The sequence below is a fragment of the Microcaecilia unicolor genome, chromosome 9 (genome assembly GCF_901765095.1).
Source record: "Microcaecilia unicolor chromosome 9, aMicUni1.1, whole genome shotgun sequence".
In the NCBI taxonomy this organism is placed as follows: domain Eukaryota; kingdom Metazoa; phylum Chordata; class Amphibia; order Gymnophiona; family Siphonopidae; genus Microcaecilia; species Microcaecilia unicolor.
Genome location: NC_044039.1, coordinates 177363518 through 177390931, shown reverse-complemented (window position 1 = coordinate 177390931; position 27414 = coordinate 177363518). Strand labels below are relative to the sequence as shown.

General features: G+C 45.4%; 1 protein-coding gene across 4 annotated transcripts; it reads left to right on the top strand.

Moving 5' to 3' along the window:
- The first annotated feature begins 22 nt into the window (after positions 1-22).
- TRMT5 (tRNA methyltransferase 5) lies at positions 23-27414 on the top strand. Of its 4 annotated transcripts, XM_030213963.1 has the most exons (6): positions 23-187; positions 244-253; positions 3926-4581; positions 13807-13931; positions 19713-20361; positions 26803-27414. In XM_030213963.1, coding segments are annotated over exons 2-6 (1506 nt in total). In that variant the 5' UTR covers positions 23-187; positions 244-251; the 3' UTR covers positions 26877-27414. The 4 variants fall into 4 exon arrangements, with proteins under 4 accessions (XP_030069823.1, XP_030069822.1, XP_030069825.1 ...); XM_030213962.1 differs by having other exon boundaries at positions 23-253; XM_030213965.1 differs by lacking the exons at positions 23-187; positions 244-253 and adding an exon at positions 3064-3184 and having other exon boundaries at positions 4076-4581.

Below are 27414 nucleotides of genomic sequence, written 5' to 3'. Positions count from 1 at the left end.
TCTGAGCCTCAAATCAACCAACACCGCAAGCACGCTGCCTGCAGCATGAATCAAAACCTCCTTGATAGCAAGCCGCTGAGAACCTCGTGGCCTGACGCTTCCCGTCTCTTGATCTCGTGAGCTCCGTAGACAGGAAGTACTGTCTGCGTCTTGTAGGCGCTCGTCTCGGTCTTTCGATGTGCCGCAGTTAACGGGTGTGACGGAGCACGGGCCTGTGCTGCCTACACATGCAACCACTTCGAGGATGCAATATGTAATTATTCGTTTTCAGTATAATAGTCCCATGTGATTGTTTCAACAACAACCAAAAAAAGTATGGTGGGCACTATATATTCTAACGCCTAGTATGTAAAAAAAAAAAAATAGCCTCTGCGTTTACAGGAACAGTTCTTATAAACACTGCAATTCAGTTTATTCTTAATATCTAGACGCTGATTTTTATTTTATTTGAGTACTTTAGATTTTTGAAAGTACCTTCTATTTGGTCGTCATTAGGAATCTTCAGTAAATCTGTGTGCAGTAACTGCAGTTATACGGATCTTAGCATAATCCTGTGCAGGTAAAATGAACAGCCAAGTCCAGGAAAGGTTTTCGAAACGTGGGGGGTTGGGGGGGGGGCTGTGGTCTCTCTATCCTTAATTATCTTAAAACAGCATTATTTGTATGGGGCTTGAAAATGTAGAAAAACAAGTGTTAATGCTGTAGTCAGAGGCACCATTCATATTTACAGGATGAGAGGGATTTTGGACCAAAGTGAAAATGAAGTTTGGTTTTGTGTGGGGTGGCCGTTATCGCACCTGTAGGCGCATACAGTTGGTGCTCATTTTCAAAGCACTAGACTTATAAAGTTCCATAGACTACTGTGTAACTTTGTAAGTCTAAGTGCTTTGAAAATACACCTCAAATGTGAGCGAGGTAGAGGGTGAATTTTGTATCTAGTTCTGTGAATGATGTGATACTTATCAATAAGTGTTCTTCAAACCCATCTCTTCTACCCTTTCTTGACTATGTTCTAAAGATTTGACTAACCAATTGTTTAAAGAGAGGTTAGGAAAACAATCTTTTGTTTCAGGGAGGTGATTATAATAAATCATTTGTACAAGGCACAACACATGCAGCACTCTATAGGGGAAGGGAAATGGGACTTGATATACCACTTTTCTGAGGTTTTTGCACCTACACTCAAAGCGGTTTACATATATTCAAGTACCTATTTTGTACCAGGGGCAATGGAGGGTTAAGTGATTTGCCCACAGTAACAAAGGAGCTGCAGTGGGAATTGAACTCAGTTCCCCACGATCAAAGTCCACTGCACTAACCACTAGGCTACTCCTCCACTCCTAGGGAAGCAAAACGGACAGTCTCTACTTTTTGGAGCTTATTGTTTAGTGAAGACAGATAAGACACAATAAAAATAAGAGCTTTGAATAGATAGGTCATGACTGAGAAGACTTAAAGTCAATGGAATGAAATTGAAGGAGTAGGCAACTCAGAGTAAATAACATAAGAGTAGCCATACTGGGTCAGACCAATGGTCCATCTAACCCAGTGCTAGGCAACTCCGGTCCTCGAGAGCCGCAGGTCAGATCTTCAGGATATCCACAATGAATATGCAGCCACAAACCTCTGTGAGAAATTTACTCAAAAAGTTACAATTATATATCATCCTAGTAACTTTGGTTAATTTTAAATAGTAATTCTTTATTTAATCTTTATTTCCTTACAAACTTTCAGTTCTATAAAACATTAAAACTCCTTCACCTTCCCACTCTTTCATGCTCATTCATACCAACCTATCATTAAATAGTTCCTTCTTGCGATTTGCATCTCAATGTAATGGGCTTCACTCTGAGGGCCGCTCTTCATGCCGTAATTCTTTACTTAGTCTTGCAAATTGCAAGAAGGAAGTAACTGACAATCCACTGGGAAAGGAGAATGTTTTAAGATAAGAGACAGTCTTTTGTTATCAGGAAGAGTCGTTTTGACTGCTGTGTTGGACATTAAGAACTGATTTGGGTTTGATATAGAACTATTGTTACATCGCAGTTAGAAAGAGGAAAGACAAACGGGGTTGTTAGCATGTGAGTCAATATCCATTTTGGAATTTGCGACAGTTTGTATCACTCATGCTGTGGATTTAAAACTATTTAATGTTAGGTTGGTATGAATGAGCATGAATGAGTGGGAAGGTGAAGGCGTTTTAATGTTTTATAGAACTGAAAGTTTGTAAGGAAATAAAAATTAAATAATTACTATTTAAAATTAACCAAAGTTACTAGGATAATCAATTAATATGAGGAAGATAGATTTGCAAGCACTGCCTCCATGGTATGCAAATCTATCTCCTGCATATTCATTGTGGATATCCTGAAAACCTGACCTGCCTGCGGCTCTCGAGGACCGGAGTTGCCTACCTCTGATCTAGCCCAGTATCCAACAGTGGCCAAGCCAGGTCACAAGTACTTGGCAGAAACCCAAATAGTGGCAACATTCCATACTACAAATCCCAGGGCAAAGCAGTTGTTTCCCAAGTCTGTCTCAATAGCAGACTATGGACTTTTCCTCCAAGAATTTGTCCAAACTTTTTTAAAACCAGATGCACTAATCACTGTCACCACATCCTCTGGCAAAGAGTTCCAGAGCTTAACTATTTGCTGAGTGAAAAAATATTTCCTCCTATTTGTTTTAAATGTATTTCCATATAACTTCCTCGAGTGTCCCGTAGTCTTTGTACTTTTGGAACAAGTAAAAAAATTGATTTACTTGTACTCGTTCTACACCACTCAGGATTTTGTAGACCTCAATCCTATCTCCCCTCATCCATCTCTTTTCCAAGCTGAAGAGCCCTAACCTCTTTAGCCTTTCCTCATACGAGAAGAGTTCTATCCCCTTTATCATTTTGGTCGCTCTTCTTTGAACCTTTTCTAATTCTGCTTTATCTTTTTAGAGATATGGTGACCAGAACTGAACGCAGTACTCAAGGTGCAGATGCACGATGGAGCAATACAAAGGCATTATAGTATTTTCGGTCTTATTCATCATCCCTTTCCTAATAATTCCTAGCATCCTGTTTGCTTTTTTGGCCACTGCCACACGCTGAGCAGAAGATTTCAGTATATTATCTACAGTGACACCCAGATCGTTTTCTTGATCGCTGACCCCCCAAGGTGGACCCTAGCATCAGGTAACTATGATTCGGATTATTCTTTCTAATGTGCATCACCTTGCATTTGTCCACATTAAATTTAATCTGCCATTTGGATGCCCAGTCTTCCAGTTTCCTAAGATCTTCCTGCAATATTTCACAGTCCGCACGTGTTTTAACAACCTTGTAGGTTTGAAAATGTAAGCTGTTACTAATTAATTCTTTATTATTTAATAGGCCTAGAATATCAACCCCAGTTCTGATAAACAGAGATGTATTCCTCAGTTTAGAGTATAGATTGATGAATCTGTGTCTAAACTGTATTACTAGGACTAGGGGGCATGCAATGAAACTACACAGTAGTAAATTTAAAACAAATTAGAGAAAATATTTCTTCACTCGGTGTATAATTTAACTCTGGAATTTGTTGACAGAGGATGTGGTACAAGCAGTTAGCTTAGTGGGGTTTAAAAAAGGTTTGTTTAGCTTCTTAAAAGAAAAGTCTATAAGCCATTATTAAAATGGACGGGAAAATCCACTACTTATTTCTGGGATAAGCAGCATAAAATATATTGTACTGTTTTGGGACCTTACTTGTGACCTGGATTGGCCACTGCTGGAAACAGGATACGGGGCTTGATGAACCAGTATGGCAACACTTATGTACTGATGCAGAATGGGGAGAAAAGGTTTAGTAAATCAGGTGCATAATATCTTGTGCCTGACCAATGCTTTTGAAATAACTTCAAATATTCACAGATTGAATTATTCCACCTTTAGGTTACAACTGTGGTGCCTCTATGAATCCTTTGTTAAATTGTTGAAAGCTCAGAGCTGTAGAAGAACCAGATCAAACACATTTCCTATCCTTGAAGCAGAAGGGACACACAATTTCTGCAAGCTATTTGGACATTTTATGTTTTTTCATAGAGACAAGTTCACAACCGTACCAGAAGTGATGGAGGATAAAGGTGACTATGAGCTGTATTCACCAAATCCTCAAGTCCGTGGAATGACTACACTTGACAGGACTGCATTCAGAAAAACTATTTCTGTTCCAGTTCTCCAAGTGAAAAATGAAAAAGTAAATAAGTTGGTGAAATCTCTGAATCATCGAATGATACAGCGATCAGGCCTCAGGCGTATGCTTGAAGATCTGTCCGATAAAGGCAAGAAGCTAGTTCTGTTGGATCCTCATCAAATATCAACTGAAAATTCATTTGATGAATCTGATCATACAGTCTTAAAGCAGCTTGAAATTAGCCCACACGTTTCCAAGTATGATTTAGAGTTAACTTACGAGAATTTCAAGACTGAGGAAATCTTACAAGCAGTTTTACCAGAAGGCCAATGTGTGACCTCTGCATTCAGCAGGGTTGGACATATTGCCCATATGAACCTTAAGGACCATCAGCTGCCATACAAAGCATTAATTGGTAAGTACTCTGTTAAAACACGTTGACCAAGGCTAACGTGCATACAGTTATTTTCAGTCTTACTGGAATCTGTAATCTTGAAAAAAAAAACAGGTGGTTTGGGTGTTATGATGCGAAATATAGCTAAAATATGACATTTTCAATTAAGATTGTAATTTGTTTAAAATGGGCCAAAATGTCAGGGCTGTGGAGCTGGAACCAGTTTCAAACTAAAAACTTTTACAGCATTATAATATACAAGTAAATCAGGCCTGTTTCTGACACAAATGAAACGGGCGCTAGCAAGGTTGTCCTCGGAGTGTGTATGTTTGAGAGAGTGTGTGTGAGACTGACTGTGTGAGAGAGAGTGAATGTGCGAGTGTGTGTGAGACTGGGTGCGAGTGTGTATGTGAGAGAGAGAGAGAGTGTGTGTGTGTGTGAGTGAGAATGAGAGTGTGTGCCATGGGCCTCCCTCCCTCAGAGTTCCAGGGTCGCCGTTGCCCCCCCTCTCCCTCCCTTCGAGTTCCAGGGTCGTCCCCCTGAGTTCCAGGGTCACCCCTCCCTCCGAGTTCCAGGGTGGCCCCCCTCCCTTCCTCTGAGTTTCAGGGTTCCCCTCCCTCCCAGTTCTAGGGTCGTCATCCCTCCCTTCCTCCCTCCCTTCCAGTTCCAGGCGCACTCGCTCCAAGTTGTAAAACTCATCTTCACACGAAAGCAGCGTTAAAAGGGGTGCAGCCTCGGCCCTTCTCTCTTTGTTAGCTCTGGTCCCGCCCTCATTGTGGAAACAGGAAATGAGGGCGGGACCAGAGCTAACAGAGAGAAGGGCCGAGTGTGCACGCCTAGGGGGGGGGGGCGACCTGGGGGAGGCGTGGTGTTTCGGCGAGGGCGGCAGGGGTGGAGCCTCATGCTGGTGTCGTGCTGTTGGTCAGTGCTGCGGCTGATGTACCCAGAAGTACGTGACGTCGGTTCAGTAGGTGGAGACTTACAGAGCACACAAATGCTTCAGCCACGGAGTCAGCTTCAGAACGCTGGAGGTGCGTTTTATTAGATAGGATGGTAAACATTTTATATATACAGTATACATTTTTTTTTTGTTCAGGTTCTTTGTTCAAACTTCAAATATATTTTGTGGTCTGTTAATCCTAATTTCCATATCATCAAGCTGATCAATCCATAGACTGGTGGGTTGTGTCCATCTACCAGCAGGTGGAGATAGAGAGCAAACTTTTGCCTCCCTATATGTGGTCATGTGCTGCCGGAAACTCCTCAGTATGTTCTCTATCTCAGCAGGTGGTGGTCACACACAGCAGCAGCTCTGGCTAGGCCTCCAAGCCTAATCCTTAGGTTTTGTTGAGGCCTGGGGTTGAGGGCTCTTTTGAGCAAGTGCAAACCTGGTGGTGCCAGGTCCCTCCTTTTCTCCCCCCTCCCGCTGGCTCCGTTTAAAAAAAAAAAAAAAATATATATATATTTTTAAACTTCTTTAAAGGCGTTTAATTCGACGTTTCTTTAAACGTTCATTGCAGCTACTCACTGGGACACCAGTTCGTTACAGCTCGGAGCGGCAAGCAGGTAATTTTACCTTTTTATAGCGGGCAGGGGGTTTCCCCGATTCTTCTCCTCGTAGCAATGGCGTCGGAGGGCGAGGGCGCAAAGGGTCGCTCCACGGATCGCTGGAGCGCTTCTAGAGGGGATGCGGGGGTTTTACAACCGGATTCGCCCTTGATGGGTGATAGTTTAGTGACCGATGAATGTCCGGTCGTTCCTCCGGCGTGGCGGTTTTTTCCCGCCATAAACGCCCATCCCCCGCTCCTCGCCTCCGCCATCTTGGCCGGCCACGTGGCTCGGACGGCTTCTTCGGGGCCGCCCTTGAGGTTGGAGACATTAATGCCATGAACGCCCTTAATTTGGGCGACGGCACAAAAGCGGCTAAAGTTAAGCGCCGTTCTTCCCGCGCGGCTCCTTCACGGAGTTTCGCGCCGGACGCCATTTTGGATGCGCAGCATGTCTCTCCCCCGCTATTGCGAGCGCCGGTTGAGAGTGCGTCTAGGGCTGTTGCCCAGGCTGCGGAAGTGCACAGTCTGGGGGGTTTCTCCCCCGAGTTTGTTTTGCTGCTGCATCAGGCTTTCCTCATGCAAAACGCTGCCCCTGCTCCCTCTTCTGATAAAGAGGTTGAGGTTCCCAGAGGTAAACGCCCTCGGGTTGATTTCCAGGCCTTGGAGGACTTTTGTCTCCTCCGATGTAGATGAGGGCAGCGTGTCTGAGGTCTCCCAACGATCCTTTGCGGATTCCTTGGAGGAGATAGATCCCCGCTCGGATGGAGCGGATGACCCCTCTGCAGCGCGGCTTTTTAGCCCAGAGGATTTGCCCAACCTGTTGTTACAGGCCATGGACACTTTGAAGATTTCCTCTCCGGAGGACGTCTCTCCCTCAGCCCCTGTTGGCTCTGCCATTATGCTGGGGACGAAGCGCCCGCCTAGAACCTTCCACGTGCATGATGCCATGCACACCTTAATTGCAGCTCAATGGGATGTCCCGGAAACGAGCCTTAAAGTGGCTAGGGCTATGTCCCGCCTCTATCCTTTGGCTGTGAGTGAACGTGAGGCCTATCTGTGGCCTACCGTGGATTCTTTAATCACTGCGGTGACTAAGAAAACGGCGTTGCCGGTGGAAGGTGGCACGGCCCTAAAGGACGCCCAAGACAGAAGATTGGAGGCGGCCTTAAGGTCGTCCTTGGAGGCAGCTGCTTTAAGTTTGCAGGCCTCAGTTTGTGGCTCCTATGTGGCCAGGGCGTGCCGGACTATGGTGCAGCGGGCTTCCCCCTCGGATCATTCCTTGAGGGCTGATTGGCCGGCCCTGGAATCGGGCTTAGCCTATTTGGCAGACTTGCTGTATGATGTCTGGAGAGCCTCAGCTAAAGGCATGGCTCAGACAGTCTCTGCGCGGCGGTGGCTTTGGCTGAAACATTGGTCTGCTGACCACGCCTCTAAATCCCGCCTGGCTAGATTGCCTTTTAAAGGCAAGCTGCTCTTTGGGGTCGAGCTGGACAAAATCGTGACCGATCTCGGCACGTCTAAGGGCAAGAAATTACCAGAGGTCAGGGCTCGGGTTAGTACTCGTCCCGATACCTCCATACCGCCCGGGCAAGTCGGGTTCCTCTGCCCCCTCTTCCTTCAAGAGGAATTTCTCCCCCAAGCAGCATTCCTTTCGCAGAGACCGCCGTCCCGGAGGTGCTCCCTCCGGTCCTCCCCCAGGGTCTCGTACCCAATGACGGGGCCTTGGTCCATGCCCCAGTGCAGATTGGAGGACGGCTGTCCTCGTTTCTGGGCGAGTGGACCACTATAACTTCAGACGCGTGGGTGCTGGAAGTCATCAGAGACGGCTACAAGCTAGAGTTCTGCCAACCCTTAAGAGACGGGTTTGTACTCTCTCCCTGCAAGTCTCCGGTCAAGCTGTGGTAGTGCAGCAGACCTTGGACAACCTGATCCGCCTGGGTGCGGTCGTTCCGGTGCCAAAAAATCAGATTGGCAAGGGACGTTACTCCATTTACTTTGTGGTTCCAAAGAAAGGAGGTTCTGTCCGGCCTATCCTCGACCTCAAAGGGGTCAATCGGGCCTGGAAAGTGAGGCACTTTCGCATGGAGACTCTCCGCTCTGTTATAGCGGCAGTGAAGGCAGGAGAGTTCTTGGCTTCCTTGGACATCAAGGAAGCGTACCTGCTTATTCCCATCTGGCCTCCTCTCCAACGCTTTCTGCGTTTTACAGTCCTGAGCCGACACTTCCAGTTCAGAGCCCTCCCTTTCGGGTTGGCTACTGCTCCGCGGACCTTTTCCAAAGTAATGGGGGTCATAGCGGCCTTCCTGCTAAAGGAAGGAGTACAAGTCCATCCTTATCTGGACGACTGGTTGATCCGAGCCCCCTCTTATGCAGAGTGCGGCAAAGCTATGGACCGGGTAGTTGCTCTTTTGAGCTCCCTGGGATGGATCATCAACTGGAAGAAGAGCCAGCTGCGCCCGACTCAGTCCCTGGTGTATCTGGGAGTTCGATTCGACACCCAAGTGGGCAGAGTGTTCCTGCCAGACAATCGGATTGTCAAGCTTCAGGCTCAGGTGGACTAGTTCCTAGTAGCCTCTCCTATTCGGGCTTGGGACTACGTGCAGCTGTTGGGCTCTATGACGGCCACGATGGAAGTAGTGCCCTGGGCCAGGGCTCATATGAGACCACTACAGCTATCTCGGCTGCTGCGCTGGACTCCGATGTCGGAGGATTATGCTGTGCGCCTTCCGTGGACCCAGCAGTGCGCAAGGCGCTGAGCTGGTGGACGCAGACAGACAAGTTGTCTGCAGGATTGCCTCTGGTGACCCCGGAGTGGATTGTCGTCACGACAGACGCCTCTTTGATGGGCTGGGGAGCCCACTGCTTGGGAAGGACAGCGCAGGGGCTCTAGTCTCCTGCAGAGGCAAGTGGTCTATCAACCTCCTGGAACTCAGAGCCATTCGGTTGGTGTTATTGGAGTTCATCCCGGTACTGGTGTTGAAGCCTGTACGGGTCCTGTCGGACAATGCCACGGCTGTGGCCTATATCAACCGCCAGGGAGGTACCAAGAGCGCCCCTCTAGCCAAGGAGGCTATGAGTCTTTGCCAGTGGGCGGAAGCGAACCTGGAGCAGCTTTCAGCGGGCCCACATTGCCGGAGTCATGAATGTCAAGGCGGACTTTCTCAGTCGCCATACCTTGGAGCCCGGAGAGTGGCAACTATCTGCTCAGGCGTTCTTGGACATCACGAAGCGCTGGGGCCAGCCGAGCCTAGATCTGATGGCGTCATCGGCCAATGGCCAAGTGCCGCGCTTTTTCAGCAGAGGACGGGACCCCTCGATCCCTGGGAGTAGATGCTCTTCTCCAACAGTGGCCGACACAAGAGCTCCTCTATTGTGTTCCCGCCCTGGCCCATGTTGGGCAGGGTGCTAGACCGGGTGGCAAAGCATCCCGGCAGGGTAATCCTGGTGGGTCCGGATTGGCCCAGACGTCCCTGGTATGCGGACTTGTTCAGGCTCTCAGTCGACGATCCTCTGCGGCTGTCAGTGGAGCAGGGCCTGTTACATCAGGGTCCCGTGGTGATGGAGGATCCCTCTCCCTTTGGTCTTATGGCCTGGCTATTGAGCGGCAGCGTCTGAGGAAGAAGGGCTTCTCAGACAAGGTCATCGCCACTATGCTGAGAGCGAGGAAGCGCTCTACTTCTACTGCTTACGCCAGGGTTTGGCGTATCTTTGCAGCATGGTGTGAAGCAGGCTCGCTTTCTCCCTTCACTGCTCCAATTTCTTCAGTGTTGGCGTTCCTGCAAGAAGGTCTGGAGAAAGGCCTGTCGCTCAGTTCCCTTAAAGTCCAGGTAGCGGCTCTGGCTTGCTTCAGGGGCCGCCTGAAGGGTGCTTCCCTGGCTTCGCAGCCAGATGTGGTGCGCTTTCTCAAGGGAGTTAATCACCTGCGCCCTCCTCTGCACTCAGTGGTGCCTGCGTGGAATCTCAACCTGGTGCTAAGAGCATTGCAGAAGCCGCCTTTGGAACCCTTGTCGAGGGCATCTCTGAAAGACCTGACGTTGAAAGCAGTCTTTTTGGTGGCTATCACTTCAGACAGAAGAGTTTCCGAGCTCCAGGCGCTCTCATGTCGAGAGCCTTTTCTGCAGTTCACTGAGGCAGGAGTGTCTATTCGCACAGTGCCTTCCTTCCTGCCCAAGATTGGTTCTCGCTTCCATGTGAATCAGCAGCTCTGTCTCCCTTCCTTTCGTAGGGAGGACTACCCAGAGGAGTACTCCGCTCTTGAATATCTGGATGTGAGACGAGTCATCATCAGATACTTGGAAGTGACCAATGATTTCCGGAAATCGGATCATCTGTTTGTCCTGTTTGCAGGTCCTCGTAAGGGTCTGCAGGCTGCTAAGCCTACAGTGGCAAGATGGGTCAAGGAAGCCATTGCAGCGGCTTATGTGGCCGCGGGGAAGGTGCCGCCTATCCAGCTGAAGGCTCACTCCACGAGAGCTCAGGCGGCCTCGATGGCAGAGGCCGGATCCGTCTCCTTGGAAGAGATATGCAATGCGGCAACGTGGGCTTCGGCTCATACATTCTCCAAGCATTACCGTTTGACTGTGGCTGCACGGGCGGAGGCCCGGTTTGGAGCTTCAGTGTTGAGGTCAGGGATTTCTATGTCCCGCCCTGGGTGAGTACTGCTTCGGTACATCCCACCAGTCTATGGATTGATCAGCTTGATGATATGGAAGGTAAAATTATGTATAATCATACCTGATAATTTTCTTTCCATTAATCATAGCTGATCAATCCATAGCCCCTCCCAGATATCTGTACTGTTTATATTCTGGTTGAATTTTAGGTTCAAGTTTAGCCTTCAGTTACTTCAGGAGGACTTCGTGTTCAAGTTCTTCTTTCACTTGGATTCTTCAAGAGTTGAGACGACTTTGTGTTACAGTGAGCTGCTGCATTCCTCTCCCCTCCGTTTTACGGGGCTGGATTGAGACGTAAATTCTGCCGGCACTCCCTCCCGCTTCGTGCGGCTGTAGGGCAGCTTTGTACCCCTCCCGCTTCGGCGGTGCTAGGGTCAGTCAGCTCCTCCCGCGGTTGCGGTTGCAGGATAAGCCAGATCCCCCCGCATCGGCGGGTGTGGTGTCCCTCCCCCGCTCCGCGGGGATGAGCTGGACGGATTCCCCTCCCCACTTGTGTGGGGATGAGCTGGGTTAATTCCCCTCCCCCGTTTCGGCGGTGGTGAGCTGGGCAGAGTGTCCCTTCGTGGGTGTAATTCTCTAAGTGCTGAGTCCTGCGGATGGAGCTTTGATATCGACATACTGAGGAGTTTCCGGCAGCACATGACCACATATAGGGAGGCAAAAGTTTGCTCTCTATCTCCACCTGCTGGTAGATGGACACAACCCACCAGTCTATGGATTGATCAGCTATGATTAATGGAAAGAAAATTATCAGGTATGATTATACATAATTTTACCTTTGCATATAAAGAAATATCTTATGTTTCTGTAACTAATCAAATTTCTCTTATTACTATACATAGAGTTAGACAGTAGAATAATAGAGGAGTCGGAGTTGAAGGTTTGGTGTACCGCTTTAACAGCCCTGCTTAGTGTGAATGTGTACTGCAGGATTTGGTTTCTTGAACTGTGAGACTGGATAAAAGGCGCCCTATAGAACTAGGGTATAAATTATTTAAATCCCAGTCCTAAAATGTCCAAGACTGTCAGGCAAACTCTATGCTTTTAAATATTTCCTTCTTGGCAACTACATTTATCTGCTGTAAAAATGGCAGTTCCAGGGGCATTCTCAGGACAGGCTTAGACTTGGTTAGTAGTGACTTCAGTGCTAGCTGGCTAAGTTTGGGATGTCAGAGCTGTGTGCACAAACAGCAGGTCTACATCTAAATTGATGGAACTGCCTAACATAAGAAGGAGCTTGTGGGTCCAGCTGTTAAAGGCCGGAGAAGGCCACTGCTGTCTCTGCTTATTCTTTCTGGCCTCTTAAGTAGGTGAGCAAGGTCGCCCCCCCCCACCCCCCCCCCCCCCCAAGATTGGTTTTGAAGCTAAATCTTGATTTCTTCCAGCTCTACTCAAATTAAATGAAGAGCGAGTGAGATACTGCCCTATCTCTAAGCTGCTTATTCTGTCTTGACTAGACTGTAAGCTGTAATGAGTAGGGACTGGTCGATTTTGTGTTGCCTTACAGTGCTGTACATCACACGTATGCTATGATAACACACCATTCATGGTTTTTATGGCTTACATTAGCTAAATTGTCTTTTGAAATCTACAATCTGTAAACTTATGCAGTACAAAATATCACTTAAGGTTTAGTGCTGCACATGCAGCTAATTAGACCCAGTTAAACTGTTTAACTGAAACCTTTGCATTATTTGCTCCATCTGCTGCTCTTGAAGTTGGGGGAACTGTACCCTCCTGCAGTGTCCTGCAAGGGCTCGGGAAAGCCAAGGGTAAGAGAAAATCACATTTAACCTTAATTATTTTTCTCCTCTGAAGGCCTGTTCTGTCTAGTTCAGCACTGTTTTTCCTGGCAGGATAATTCTGTAACTGGTGCCCGCATTTACACGCTGCTTGAGCATATAAGTGTATACAGTACCAGCACTGGCCCAGATAAGTGCCACTTCTCTGTGTGTGTACACTTAAGTGGCATAGAACGTAAATGCAAAAGACTTTGTATGGGAGGGGCATGGACAATGCAGCCCTCCTATGCACAGACTAAGTAATGTGCACCTTTGCTGCATTTAAACATTTGCAGTTACACAAGATTGATGGTGCAATTGTGAGCGTCTACATTTAGGCATGCTGATGCCAAGTTTCCCTCATATTCTTTAAGGGAATCTGGGCGCCCAGATATCGTTATACAATAGATTTTCACCATGCAGCACCAGGGTGCCAAAGAGGAGGCCCCCATAGTGTTTTAACCAACTTATTTACAGGAATTGACATGCTTCTTGCTGGCCTCCCACTTAGTCACCTCTCCCCTCTCCAGTCGGTTCAAAACTCTGCTGCCCATCTCGTCTTCCGCCAGGGTCGCTTTACTCATATGACCCCTCTCCTCAAGTCGCTTCACTGGCTCCCTATCCGTTTTCGCATCCTGTTCAAACGTCTTCTACTAACCTATAAATGTACTCACTCTGCTGCTTCCCAGTATCTCTTCACACTCGTCCTTCCCTACACCCCTTCCCGTGCACTCCGTTCCCTGGATAAATCCTTCTTATCTGTTCCCTTCTCCGCTACTGCCAACTCCAGACTTCGCGCCTTCTGTCTTGCTGCACCCTACGCCTGGAATAAACTTCCTGAGCCCCTACGTCTTGCCCCATCCTTGACCATCTTTAAATCTAGATTGAAAGCCCACCTCTTTAACATTGCTTTTGAATCGTAACCACTTGTATCCACTCGCCTCCATCTACCCTCCTCAATCCTCTACACATTAATTGATTTGTTTGCTTTATATTTTGTCTACTAGATTGTAAGCTGTTTGAGCAGGGACTGTCTTTCTTCTATGTTTGTGCAGCGCTGCGTATGCCTTGTAGCGCTATAGAAATGCTAAATAGTAGTAGTAGCCTTATAACTACATAGTCATTAATCAGCTTCTTGCCCTTGTCATATATAAAACGTTGTGAAGAAGGCTAATGTCTTAATTTTGAATTTAAAGCATTTATCTTTGCTGTGTAAAAATTTGTTTTGTTTTTTAATTTCAGGTCAAGTTATAATTGATAAGAACCCAGGCATCAAGTCAGTTGTGAATAAAACCAAAATAATTGATAGTACATACAGATACTTTAAGATGGAAGTACTGGCAGGAGTGGATGATATGACGACAAAGGTAGAAGCATCCTATATTTCTCTGCAATAGTTAAAGGTAGCATTTCAGCATAAGCAGCCCACAAGTCAGCCATATTTATCCAAACTCTACTTATGAGTTATTTACACACAAAAAAAACTATTAACTCAGTAAGAATGATTTTATGATTTGGTAAAGGCAGTAGTGCGAGGATCACATTATTTCCCTACTTTTTAAGAGGGAGTCAGGTGTGTTTGTTACATTCTTTGCTTCTAAGATACCTTACTAGACTACAAAAAAGGTTTTACACCACAGTAATAGGAAGGTAGAAGCAGCTACTGGAACTTTAAAATCAGTATGAACAGAGTCACAAAACAGGTATAGTATTGAGCTTAGAACTAACTTTGCCGAGATGGGAGAATTTCTTAAGGAACAGTTAGTTGAATGGGAACAGCTGGAGGAAGTAGATCAGCAGTGGGCAAAACTGAAAGGAGCTGTTTTAAAGGCAACAAACCTTTGTTAGAAAATTACATAAAAGTAAGAGAAAAAGAAGAATTCTCTGGTTCACAAATGTAGTTGCTGAAAGGATAACCTTCGTACAATACAAGACAACTCAGAAAGAGGAAGACAGGCAAAAATACCTAGAAAAGCTAAGAGAAGCTGGAAATGTCAGGGAAGCCAAGAGGCAAATGGAGGAAAAGATAGCCAATATGGTAAAATTGGGGGACAGACGTTTTTCAGATATGTAAGTGGCAGGAGGAAGTGCCATAATAGCATTGTGAGGCTCAAAGCTGTGGGGAGGAATATGTAGAATTCGATAAGGATAAAGCTGAACTGCTTAACAATTACTACTGTTCTGTGTTCACGGATGAAAGGCTAGGGGTAGGACTGCAGAAAACAAACACTAATAGGAATGGATGTATGGTAGACCTGGACCAATTCTCAGAGGACTGTGTTCGTGAGGAACTAGCTAAACTACAAGTAGACAAAGCAATGGGGCCTGATGGAATACATCTGAGGGTACTCAAGGAACTAGGAGGTGTCCTGGTGGCTCCGTTGTCTGACCTCTCCAGTGATTCCCTAGAGTCTGATGTCCCGGAAGAATGGAGAAAGGCGGCTATAGTCCCTCTGTACAAGAGCGGAAGTAAGGAGGAGTTGGGAATTACAGACCTCTGTCTGACCTCGGTGATGAGTAAACTAATGGACACGCTTCTAAAGTGGAGGATCGTGAGGTTTCTTGAATCAAATGGCCTGCAGGAGCCAAGGCAGCATGGCTTCACCAGAGGCAGGTCCTGACGGACGAATCCGATTGGTCTTTGGGTCATCAAACAGATGTGATAGGGGTGTTAGATGTGGTGTACTTGGATTTTAGTAAAGCCTTTGACACAGTTCCACACAGGCGACTGATAAACTGAGTGCTCTCGGTATGGGACCTGAAGTGACTGACTGGGTTAGAAACTGCTTAAATGGGAGGAGACTGAGAAGAGTGGTAAATGGAGCTTGCTCTGAGGATAGGGATATTATCAGTGGTGTACTGCAGCGTCGGTCCTTGGGCCGGCTTTTTTCTTTGCGAGTGATATTGCAGAAGGACTGTCTGGTAAGGTTTGTCTCTTTGCAGAAGATACCTACTACTACTATTACTTATTTCTATAGCGCTACTAGACGTACGCAGCACTGTACACTTGAACATGAAGAGACAGTCCCTGCTCGACAGAGCTTACAATCTAATTAGGACAGACAAACAAGAGATAAGGGAATATTAAAGTGAGGATGATAAAATAAGGGTTCTGAACAAGTGAATAAGGGTTAGGAGTTAAAAGCAGCATCAAAAAGGTGGGCTTTTAGCTTAGATTTGAAGACAGTCAGAGATGGAGCTTGACGTACCGGCTCAGGAAGTCTATTCCAGGCATATGGTGCAGCAAGATAAAAGGAACGGAGTCTGGAGTTAGCAGTGGAGGAGAAGGGTGCAGATAAGAGAGATTTACCCAGTGAATGGAGTTCCCGGGGAGGAATGTAGGGAGAGATGAGAGTGGAGAGGTACTGAGGAGCTGCGGAGTGAATGCACTTATAGGTCAATAAGAGGAGTTTGAACTGTATGCGGAAATGGATAGGGAGCCAGTGAAGTGACTAAAGGAGAGGGCTAATATGAGCATAACGACCCTGGCAGAATATTAGTCGTGCAGCAGAATTTTGAACAGCTTGAAGAGGAGAGAGATGGCTAAGTGGGAGACCTGTGAGAAGCAAGTTGCAATAGTCTAAGTGAGAGGTGATATGAGTGCGGATGAGGGTTCTGGTAGTGTGCTCAGAAAGGAAAGGGCGAATTTTGCTGATATTATAGAGAAAGAGACGACAGGTTTTAGCAGTCTGCTGAATATGTTCAGAGAAGGAGAGGGAGGAGTCGAAGATGACCCCAAGGTTACGAGCTGATGAGACGGCTGATGAGACAACTCTGTAATAGGGTGGACACCCCAGAGGGTGTGGATGACTTGAGGAAATATCTGGCAAAACTTGAAGAATGGTCTGATAATTGGTAACTAAAATTTTATGCTAAGAAATGCAGGTCATGCACTTGGGTTGCAAGAATCCAAGGGAACGGTACCATATCAGAGGTGAAGTGCTTCTGTGTACGAAAGAACAGCGGGACTTGGGGGCTATTGTGTCTGATGACTTTAAGGTGGCCAAACAGATAGAAAAGGTGACGGTGAAAGCCAGAAGGATGCTTGGTGCATAAGGAGAGGGATGACCAGCAGGAAAAAAAAAGAGGTGATAGTGCCTCTGTATAAGTCTCTGGTGAGGCCCCATTTAGAGTATTGCGTGCAGTTCTGGAGATCGCATCAATGGAAAGATATAAACAGGATGGAGTTGGTCTAGAGGGTGGCTACAAAATTGGTAAGCGGTCTCCGTCGTAAAACATATGGGGTAGGCTTATAAACCTTAACATGTATATGCTGGAAGAGAGGGGATATGATAGAGATATTTAAATACCTCAGTGGCATCAATGTTATAGGAGGTGAGCCTTTTCAAATTAAGGGAAACCCTGGAACGAGAGGGCATAGGAAGAAGTTGAGAGGAAATATGCTTAGGAGGAATCTAAGAAATATTCCTTCACGGAAAGGGTGGTGGATGCGTGGAATGGCCTCCAGGTGTTTCTTCAATCCTTTAACTATATAGAAAGAGGACTTAATGGCTTGAGAGACCGAAGAGGTAAATGAAACATTTATTCCTTACTCTCAGCACCTCTATACACCTGTGCCTGATATCAATAATTAAAATAAATAATCCTTCCATGTTTGACAATGGATGAGGCACAAGTACCTGTGAAGAGGAGTTTAAAAAAAAAAAAAAAGACAAAGCCTTGGAGAGGACTGCTGTATCTTAACTTTTATAAAACATATTATCAAGTACTTTTTTCCAAGGTTGTTCCACTTCTGTAATGAAATGTTAGAGGGGGTGATAGTGTCGCAGACTAGAAAGCTGGCAGCTAATACAGGCATCCTGAAAGAGGGTAAAGCCCTGAAAAGGTGTGGCTTCTGCTGACCAATTTTGCTACTTACCTAAGACATCAAGATAGTAGCCTAACTAATTATTGTCAGTTAGTTGGACACAGAGAACAAATTGGTACTGTTAAAATGTTGACAAGGGTCAGATAACATTGCTGCAGTTTTTGCTGTGAAAGGTGGAATATAAAGTACAATAAATCAAATCAAAAATAACAGCAGAACAATGACCTTGCTAAGAGTAGCTGAGAGAGGTAAAGCCGAAATGCTGGTACTTTCCCTAGATTCTCAGAAATAAGATGGGTTCTGTTGCAGATAGGTGCCCATTTTTATAAAATTGATTCTATTTTCCTTCAAGCGTAATCAGGTAGATATATGAGCACTTAAGCCAGTTATAAGGATGTAAATGCTGATGCCTATAGGCCGGAGCCACATGCATGACTTTAGAGTATTTTATAACCATGCTCTGCCTGTGTAAGAGATTCACATACAGAATAGCGCTTAGGTATTTATTATTATACAGAAGTATAGCCTGTAAATACCAAAAATAGTTCATTGCGGGTTACATAACCAAAAATCATTGAACCATTTGTCCAACAGATCACAAATCAATTTCCCTCGTACTAAAAATTTGCAAAGTCTTAAGCATCTTTCTAAAATCTAAATAATTTCTATTTTTTTCTGATTTCTAAGGGCAAAGAATTTCATAGTGATGCAGCTTGCTAAGAAAATAAAGGCAGACATTTTGTAGACTTAATGTTTTTCATAGTAGGATAACCCAGCAGGACTTGCTTCCGCAATTGGTCAGATTTATAGCCTAATAGTAACTGATCCAGTTCAGTAATGTAAGAAGGGGCATCTCCATAAAGAATTTTAAAAACCATTATTTATTTATTGTTCACTTATATCCCACATTTTCCCACTCATGCAGGCACAATGTGGCTTACAAACATTAAATAACCCTAACTTCACTGAATTAAATTGACCTAATGATTAAATCAGTCAGATTGCACTATTTTGAACTACCTGTAAACAATGTTACAGCTGTCCATACTGGACAAAATTAGAGATTGAACTATAAGCCTAAATGATGATTTGTCAAGATACGTTTTGATAGTAAGGAGTTTAAGTAAATGAAAAGATTTCTTAATCACTATTCCAAGAATTCTCAAAGAGATCTACAAAAAAAATTGTTTTAAATTGATCTGTACCAACAATGAATAATTAATCTCAATGAATGATGTTCAGGACCTAACCACAAAAAAAACTTGGCTTTATCCCTGTTTAATTTAGGCCTATGAGATGAAATCCAATTTTCAATTAAATTGAGACAATTTATTAAGAGTAGCAGACCAGTCATCAGAAATAGGAAGTAAAACCAATATATTGTCAGCATAAATAAAAAAAAATTGTAAGCTTGTTCCAGAACAACGTCCAGTGAATGTAACGAAAGATTGAACAAAGAAGGAAATAGAAGGGAACCCTGTGGAATCCTGCAGGGTACCCTCCAAGATTCTGATAGAGTATCACTGCTTTTAACTTTTAAGACCGATGTACTAAAAAAACCCCTTGAAACCACTGTAAAATGACTCCCTGAATATCAAAACTACTTAAAATAGATAAAATCTCATGATCTACTAAATCTGAATGCGCATGAAAAATGAAATTGTATAAGAATTGCACGTTTACCTCGCCTTAACCAAGTTTTTCCAAAAGCAACAGTTGAACCTACAATATTTTCAGTACTGAACTTTATCCAGAAACCAGCCTGAGAAAAGTGTAATATATTAAAATTATCCAAATAATTTTCTAATTGTTTAATGACAAAACCCTCCATCATTTAAAAAAAAAAAAAAGTGGAGTAGAGGCAGTAGGACTATAATTGCTTACCTTTTGCATATTTCCATTAATATAATTTTATTATTTATAATAATAAAAATATATAATTTTGACCCCCACTCTAAAGAATGTTAATACTAATAGCTGTATATTTGCCATGTACTTGCATATTTGGTATATAAATGTTGCCGCCCAATTTATAGAATTACCCCCATAGTCCTGTTAGCATCTGCTATTAGTAACTAACCCCTTAATGTGTTCCTATTGCTATTATAAAACAGAATAATCATTGTTTTATACGGTCAGCTAGTTATCTGATGATGCTGACTACCCACAAGACAAGCTTGAGCTTTGCATTCGAACTGGGTAGAAAAGGATTTTAACCAGTAAGCTAGGTAGAAGTGAGCTATACAAGAGAGAACAGCCACACATATTGATTAATATCAATAGCAGGACACTGACTTATGTATGTATAAACATTTTTCAGGTTAAAGAAAACAACGTCAGCTATGAGTTTGATTTTTCCAAAGTATACTGGAATCCCCGTCTTAGCACAGAGCACGAGCGAATTGTTGGACTGCTAAAGCCAGGTGACATTCTGTTTGATGTCTTTGCCGGGGTTGGGCCTTTTGCCATACCTGCTGCTAAAAAGAACTGCACAGTATTTGCCAATGACCTTAACCCAGAGTCTTATAAATGGCTGTTGCACAATTGCAAATTAAATAAAGTAGACAAGAACATTCAGGTATTCAACATGGATGGCAGAGATTTTCTGTTGGGAACAGTGAAAGAAGTGTTAACTAAGCATCTGGCGCATCTGTCAGAGAAAGAAAAGGCCCTGCATATCGTGATGAATTTGCCAGCCTTGGCTGTTGAGTTTCTGGATACTTTGAAACAACTTTTGACTGAAGCCCCTGGCAGCAGTGCCATCCTTCCCACTGTGCACTGTTACAGCTTCTCCAAAGATGATGATCCTGCTGCAGATGTGAGGCGCAGGGTCGAGGCTTTCCTGGAAACCTCCTTGGAAGGATGTTGCTCTGTCCACTTGGTGAGGAACGTCGCACCACATAAAGAAATGATGTGTCTTAGCTTTCAGGTCCCTGCCAATGTGCTGTATAAGAACTACGCTAATCAAGGTAAGTCTGCAGCTACTTTTAAAGCTCAGATTCCTAGCAGCTATCATTGGCTTTGTTTCAGCAGTGTATGCTGTCATGCATTAAAACTTTAGTTTCTTTCTTTAAAGGAAGCTGCATGTTTCACACTATAATCATAATTCGATAACAAAAGTGCATGAAAACAAAGACTAAACAAGTGGCTCAAGGAATTCTTTCGAACCCCTCTGCATGCACATGCATGTCTTACTGAGAAGAAAAGTGAAGGGCAGTGTGAAAGGAGGAATTCCCTTACTGTCATGTATTCAGATTCTTTACTGCGGGTACTAGAACACCCTTACCATAAAAATGCATTGGGCCACTTTTGGGTAACTTCTTTTTTTCTGGAACCCCTGGCCAATCTCTCTGTCTCTCTCAGGAAGATAGGTCTTTTTGACCCCTTTATGTATAATTTCTTTCCAGCATTTCATTGTGTTGTAAAGAACAAATGTTCACATTAACTTCTGGGAGATTCACAACACAGTGCAATACCCCAATCTGAAACTGTGCTGAGTCCTCCTACAAGTTAATAGGATTTTTACGTTGCAGAACCAGTCTGAATAATTCAATCTTGCTTGTTTCTTGGACCTTATTTCTAGCGTTTCTTTTTGATGTTTAAACTAGCTATTATATATGCATGTACACACCTTCACACCCCTGTTTTTCAAAATTTACTTTCAGGTTGTTAGTTGCAGTAATTGTGCTTAATTTACATTTTCCATGTACCCCTTTGATGCTGGCACAGACTCTCTCCTTCACTGGTTTCCATTTATAATGATGGAGAGAGGAAAAAAGTGGAAGCTGTTAAAAGCTGGAAACACTGTTCTGAACTGAAGAATGTTATGTTCTTAGCACACTAAGTGACTCCATTCCTAAAGCTTAGCATGCACTAAGTGTCATATGGCCCATAGGTATAAAATAGGACATGAACATTAGCTGATACTAAATGCTGTATTAGTGCAGACAAAGCTTTAGTAAAAGGGCCCCTAATTCTTTTAAAGGCCAACTAAATAATTTGTTCTTCCTTCTTTGCTGGCACTGCTGCTGTAGAATGTCCCTTTGACGTTAAAAGTACTATGTAAAAGCATAAGAATATAAGTATTGCTATACTGGGACAGGCCAAAAGTCCATCAACCCCAGTATCCTATTTCCAACAGTGGCCAATCCAGGTCACAAGTACCTGACAAGACCCCAGAACAGTAAAATAGATTAAATATCTCAAGGGCATTTATGTACAGTAAGAGAGCCTTTTTCAAAAGAAGGAGCGCTCTGGAATGAGGGGACATATGACAAAGTTAAGAGGAAATAGGCTTAGGAGTAACCTAAGGAAGTATTATTTCACAGAAAGGGTGGTGGAGGCGTGGAATAGCCTCCCGGTGGAGGTGGTGGAGTCGAGGACTTCCAGAATTTAAAAAGGCATGGGATAAACATGTGGGATCGCTTAGGAACAGGAAGAATTAGGGGTTACAGAGGATGGGCAGACTGGATGGGTCATATGGCCATTATCTGCCGTCATGTTTCTATGTTGCTTATCCTAGAAATAAGCAGTGAATTGTGAACTTCTGTTTTAGAGAATTAGCCAAACCTTTTTTCAAACCCTGCTAAGCTAACTGCTTTTACCACAATTCTCTAGCAACAAATTCTAGAGTCTAATTACATAAGTGAAGAAATATTTTCTACAATTTGTTCTAAAATTACTACTCAGTAGCCTCATTATGTGCCCCCTAGTCCTTTTATTTTTTAGAAAGAGTAAATAAGCGCTTCACTTCTACCCATTCCACTCCATTCAATGTTTTATAGAGTTCTGTCATATCTCCCCTCAGCCGTCTTTTCTCCTAGCTGAAGAGCCCTCTTTAGCTTTTCCTCCTTATCGTTTTTGTCACCTTCTCTGTACCTTTTCTAATTCTACTATACCTTTTTTGAAGATACAGTGACCAGAATTGCACACAGTATTCAAGGTGCAGTCGCACCATGGAGTGATACAAAGACATAATATTCTCGTTGTTTTGCATTCCTTTCCTAATAACTCCAAACATTCTATTTGCTTTCTTAGTCACCACTGCATACTGAACAGAAGGTTTCAATGTATCGTCAAGAATGACACCTAGATCCTTTTCCTGGGCGGTGACTCCAAATGTGGAACCTTGCATCACATAGCTATAGTTTGGGTTCCTCTTTCCCACATGTATCACTTTGTAGTTGCTCACATTAAGTGTCATCTGCCATTTGGATGCCCAGTCTTCCAGTCTCGTAAGGTTCTCTTGCAATTTTTCACAATCCTCTTGTAAGTTAACAACTTTGAATAACTTTGTGTCAGCAGCAAATTTAATTACCTCGCTAGTTATTCCCATTTCTAGGTAACTTATAAATATGTGAGAATACTGACCATTTAACCCTACTCTGTTTTCTATCTTTCAACCAGTTCTTAATCCACAATAGGACACTACCTCCTATCCCATGACTTTCTAATTTCCTTGGGAGTCGTTCATAAGGTACTTTATCAAATGCCTTTTGAAAATCTCAGATACACAATATCAACCTGCTCACCTTTATCCACGTTTATTCACCCCTCTAAAGAAGTGTAGTAGGTTGGTGAGGCAAAATTTCACTTGACTAAATCCATGTTGGCTTTGTCTCATTAATCCATGCCTATGTATTTACTCAGTAATTTTTGTTCTTTATAATAGTCTCTACCAATTCCACAAATACTTCTCACTGGTCTATAACTTCCCAGATCACCTCTGGAACCCTTTTTTAAAAATTGGCATTACATTTGCCACTGTCTAATCTACCATGCTTGATTTTAAAGATGTATTACTAACTGGCAAGTTCATTTTTCGGTTGTATCAGTACTCTGGGATGTATACCAGTCCAGGCAATTTGCTAATTTTTAATTGTATTAAATTGCCCCATTGCATCTTCCAGGTGTACAGAGCTTTGTTTCAGTTTCTCTGACACCATTTCTGGCACTTGTATCTCCCCCCTCCCCCTTTTTCCAATTTTCCTCGGTGAAGACCGAAGTAAAGAATTCATTTTAGTCTCTTCACTATGGCCTTAATATACTTTAAGTTTTTATTCTGTGTTTTTGCCTCCAACACAATCTTCTTTTCAGTCGCTGTCTTCCGTATCAGTGGTTTGAATTTGACTTGCCATTCCTTATGCCTTTTCCTATTATTTTCATTCAGTTCCTTCCATTTTCTGAAGGATTTTCTTTTACCTCTAATAGCTTTCTTCACCTCACTTTTTAACCATGCCAGCTGTTGTTTGCTCTTCCTTCCACCTTTTTTTAAAACATGGAATATATCTGGTCTGGGCTTGCAGGATGGAATTTTTGAATAACATCTACACCTTATGTAAATATTTGACCTTCACAACTGACCCTTCTCATTTTATCTTAATACTAGCCGTTAAGCCCGTTAAAACGGGCGCGTATTGGAATGTTTGTTTTCCCAAGGCCCCCCTCCCGTTGCAGCTGCAAGGCCCCCTGCCATCCTCCTTCCCTGCCAGCTCCAAGGCCCCCTCTGTCCCTCCCTCCCAGCTCCAAGGCTCCAGTCCTCCCCCCTTCCCAGCTGCAAGGCCCCCTGCCCTCCCTCCCAGTTCCAAGGCCCCCTGCTCTCCCTCACAACTGTAAGGGGCCCCATTCCCTCACAACTGTAAGGGCCCCCCTGCCCTCCCTCCCAGCTCCAAGGCTCCAGTCCTCCCCCCTTCCCAGCTGCAAGGCCCCCTGCCCGCCCTCCCTCCCTCCCAGTTCCAAGGCCCCAGGCCCTCCCTCCCAGTTCCAAGGCCCCAGGCCCTCCCCCCCAGCTCCCAAGGCCCCCTGCCCTCCCTCCCTCCCAGTTCCAAGGCCCCAGGCCCTCCCTCACAACTGTAACAGCCCCCCTGCCCTCCCTCCCAGCTCCAAGGCTCCAGTCCTCCCCCCTTCCCAGCTGCAAGGCCCCCCGCCCTCCCTCCCTCCCTCCCTCCCAGTTCCAAGGCCCCCTGCTCTCCCTCACAACTGTAAGGGCCCCCCTGCCCTCCCTCCCAGCTCCAAGGCTCCAGTCCTCCCCCCTTCCCAGCTGCAAGGCCCCCTGCCTGCCCTCCCTCCCTCCCTCCCAGCTCCAAGGCTCCAGTCCTCCCCCCTTCCCAGCTGCAAGGCCCCCCGCCCTCCCTCCCAGTTCAAGGCCCCAGGCCCCCCCAGCTCCCAAGGCCCCCTTCCCTCCCTCCCAGTTCCAAGGCCCCCTGCTCTCCCTCACAACTGTAAGGGCCCCCCTGCCCTCCCTCCCAGCTCCAAGGCTCCAGTCCTCCCCCCTTCCCAGCTGCAAGGCCCCCCGCCCTCCCTCCCTCCCAGTTCCAAGGCCCCAGGCCCCCTGCTCTCCCTCCCAACTGTAAGGGCCCCCCTGCCCTCCCTCCCAGCTCCAAGGCTCCAGTCCTCCCCCCTTCCCAGCTGCAAGGCCCCCCGCCCTCCCTCCCAGTTCCCAAGGCCCCCTGCTCTCCCTCACAACTGTAAGGGCCCCCCTGCCCTCCCTCCCAGCTCCAAGGCTCCAGTCCTCCCCCCTTCCCAGCTGCAAGTCCTCCCCCCTTCCCAGCTGCAAGGCCCCCCCCCCTCCCTCCCTCCCAGTTCCAAGGCCCCAGGCCCCCCAGCTCCCAAGGCCCCCTTCCCTCCCTCCCTCCCAGTTCCAAGGCCCCTCCCCGTGCCTTCTTCCCAGCCAGCTGGAAGGCCCCCTTCAGTCCAGCCCTCCCAGCTCCAAGGCCCCCCTCCTTCTGAGACCTCCCATGTCCCCTCCCCCCCAAGGTAGCCGCTACCGCCCCCCCCCCCCCACCCCGGAGTCGCCACCACCCCCCCCCCCTTCACCCGGCCCGGGCCCTCTCTTCGTTATTCAACTTACAGCAGCACCAAAACAGCAGCAAGCAGCAGCTCCCGTTGGCCTTCCTTCACTGCCTGTGCCTCGCCCTCGTGTGACGTCACGTCGGCGAGGGCGGGGCACAGGCAGTGAAGGAAGGCCAACGGGAGCTGCTGCTTGCTGCTGTTTCGGCGCTGCTGTAAGTTGAATAACAAAGAGAGGGCCCGGGCCGGGTGAAGGGGGGGTGGTGGCGACTCCGGGGGGGGGGGGCAGTAGCGGCTACCTTGGGGGGGGGGAGCGGTAGCGACGTCAGCGGTTCCCTCCCTCCCCTTCCGCGCAGTTTCCCTCTCTGTCCCGCCCCCTCCCCCCGTCATCACGTCTTGACGCGGGGGCGGGACAGAGAGGGAAGTCTCTACTGCGCATTTGCAGGTGAGTCGGTCACTTGCCATTTATAGGTTTGATCCCTTTTGAATATAATATAACATTGTTAAAAATCTTTGTCAAAGTAATTCAAAATACTGAAATTTAAATTAAAATTAGTCTCCTATTAAATTCAACAGAGAATATTTATCCCCACCTTGGCCGTTTTGCTTCTCTGCTCCCACATGGGACACCAGACCTCTCATTTCTCTCCCCCACCCCTCCCTCTCTCTTCCAACTCATCCGTCCTTCGATGTGGCTGTGTGCAAGGTCAGATGTTTAACAGGATGAAGTAGGACAGGGTGTAGACACAGAGTAATTTGAAGAAATATTTCTTTGCAGAAAAGGTGGTGGATACATTCAGTAACCTCTCCTCGGAGATGAAGAAGGTATCTGATTTTTAGAAAGCATGGGACAAGTTCAACAGATCTAAGGGAGAAAGGGATTATAGAGCTCCCTAGAGCATGGGCAGACTGGTTAGGACATATTGCCTGTACCTGCTGACATTTTCTATGTTCCTAAGCTAAGATAGGAGTGGCCTAGTGGTTAGGGTGGTGGACTTTGGTACTGAGGAACTGAGTTCGATTCCCACTTCAGGCACAGGCAGCTCCTTGTGACTCTGGGCAAGTCACTTAACCCTCCATTGCCCCATGTAAGCCGCATTGAGCCTGCCATGAGTAGGAAAGCGCGGGGTACAAATGTAACAAAAAAAAATTATTGGGGTCTCCCTTTGCTTTCTTCCACATATCAATGTGTTACAGCCCATTGGTTTCACTATCGCCCTCTAGTCCCTCAGTTGGTTTTGCTGAACTTCACAGCTTTGCAGTGTATGCATATTGTACAGCACATTGCACCTCCTAGTATCTGGAGCCCCATAAGTGCAAAAGTATGGTCTGTAACACAGATTCTACATTCTGTGTCTACACATATTTGATATAGAAATAGACTTATGATTCTGTAGCTCAAAGAACAACATCCTGTTGTTCTTGGAAGTTATGCTGTCGAATTCCTGCAATGAGGTGTTTGCCATTTTAGCAGTGGAGTATTTGGTGATAACTAGTCTATACGTGGGCTAATTTGTCAGCTTGGCTAATTATGTGTACTTAGCCGAAAACCAAATACTATGCTTGAATCACTGAAGCTGTGAAATGTGTGTAACACACTTTTTCTGAATTTGTTGTTTCAGAGCAGGCTGATGAACCACTACCAAAACGTCCTCGCGTACTTGAAGATTCCTGTGCAGAGAAAAATAGAAATTGACTGAACAGCCTCATATTTTAATGATTGTTTTAATTTTGTATATAGTGCTATGTACTGTGAATGGAGAGAAGTCAATATGGAGTTGCATTAATTGGGGAAAAGACAGTGAGAACCTTAAGGATGGGAATGTCTCTTTCTAGAGACCTATCTTCATCTAGGACTTGCAGATATGGGTAACAAAGCCACACTTAAGAAACAAACTATGCTTTGCCTTGCAGGAATAGTTACTTTAGCTAAGAAGAGGTGTGGCATTTTCACCAGCCTGTGCTTTTGTTGTTACTACTGTTGGCAATGACCCCAAATTATATATTACATTTGTTTTCTTTTATCTCTCAAGATTAATCCTTTAGTGAAAAATTGATTTGTAAACCATGTCACTAATTCTAAGGTCTGTAACCTCTTCTTTGTTTTAGTGTATTATAATGTATTTGCTTTATTGCAGTTTATGTCCGACCTTTCACAGCAAAAACTGCAGCAAGGTAAATTACAAATAAAATACATAATAGCAATAATGTTACAATAAAACAGTACAGTAAAA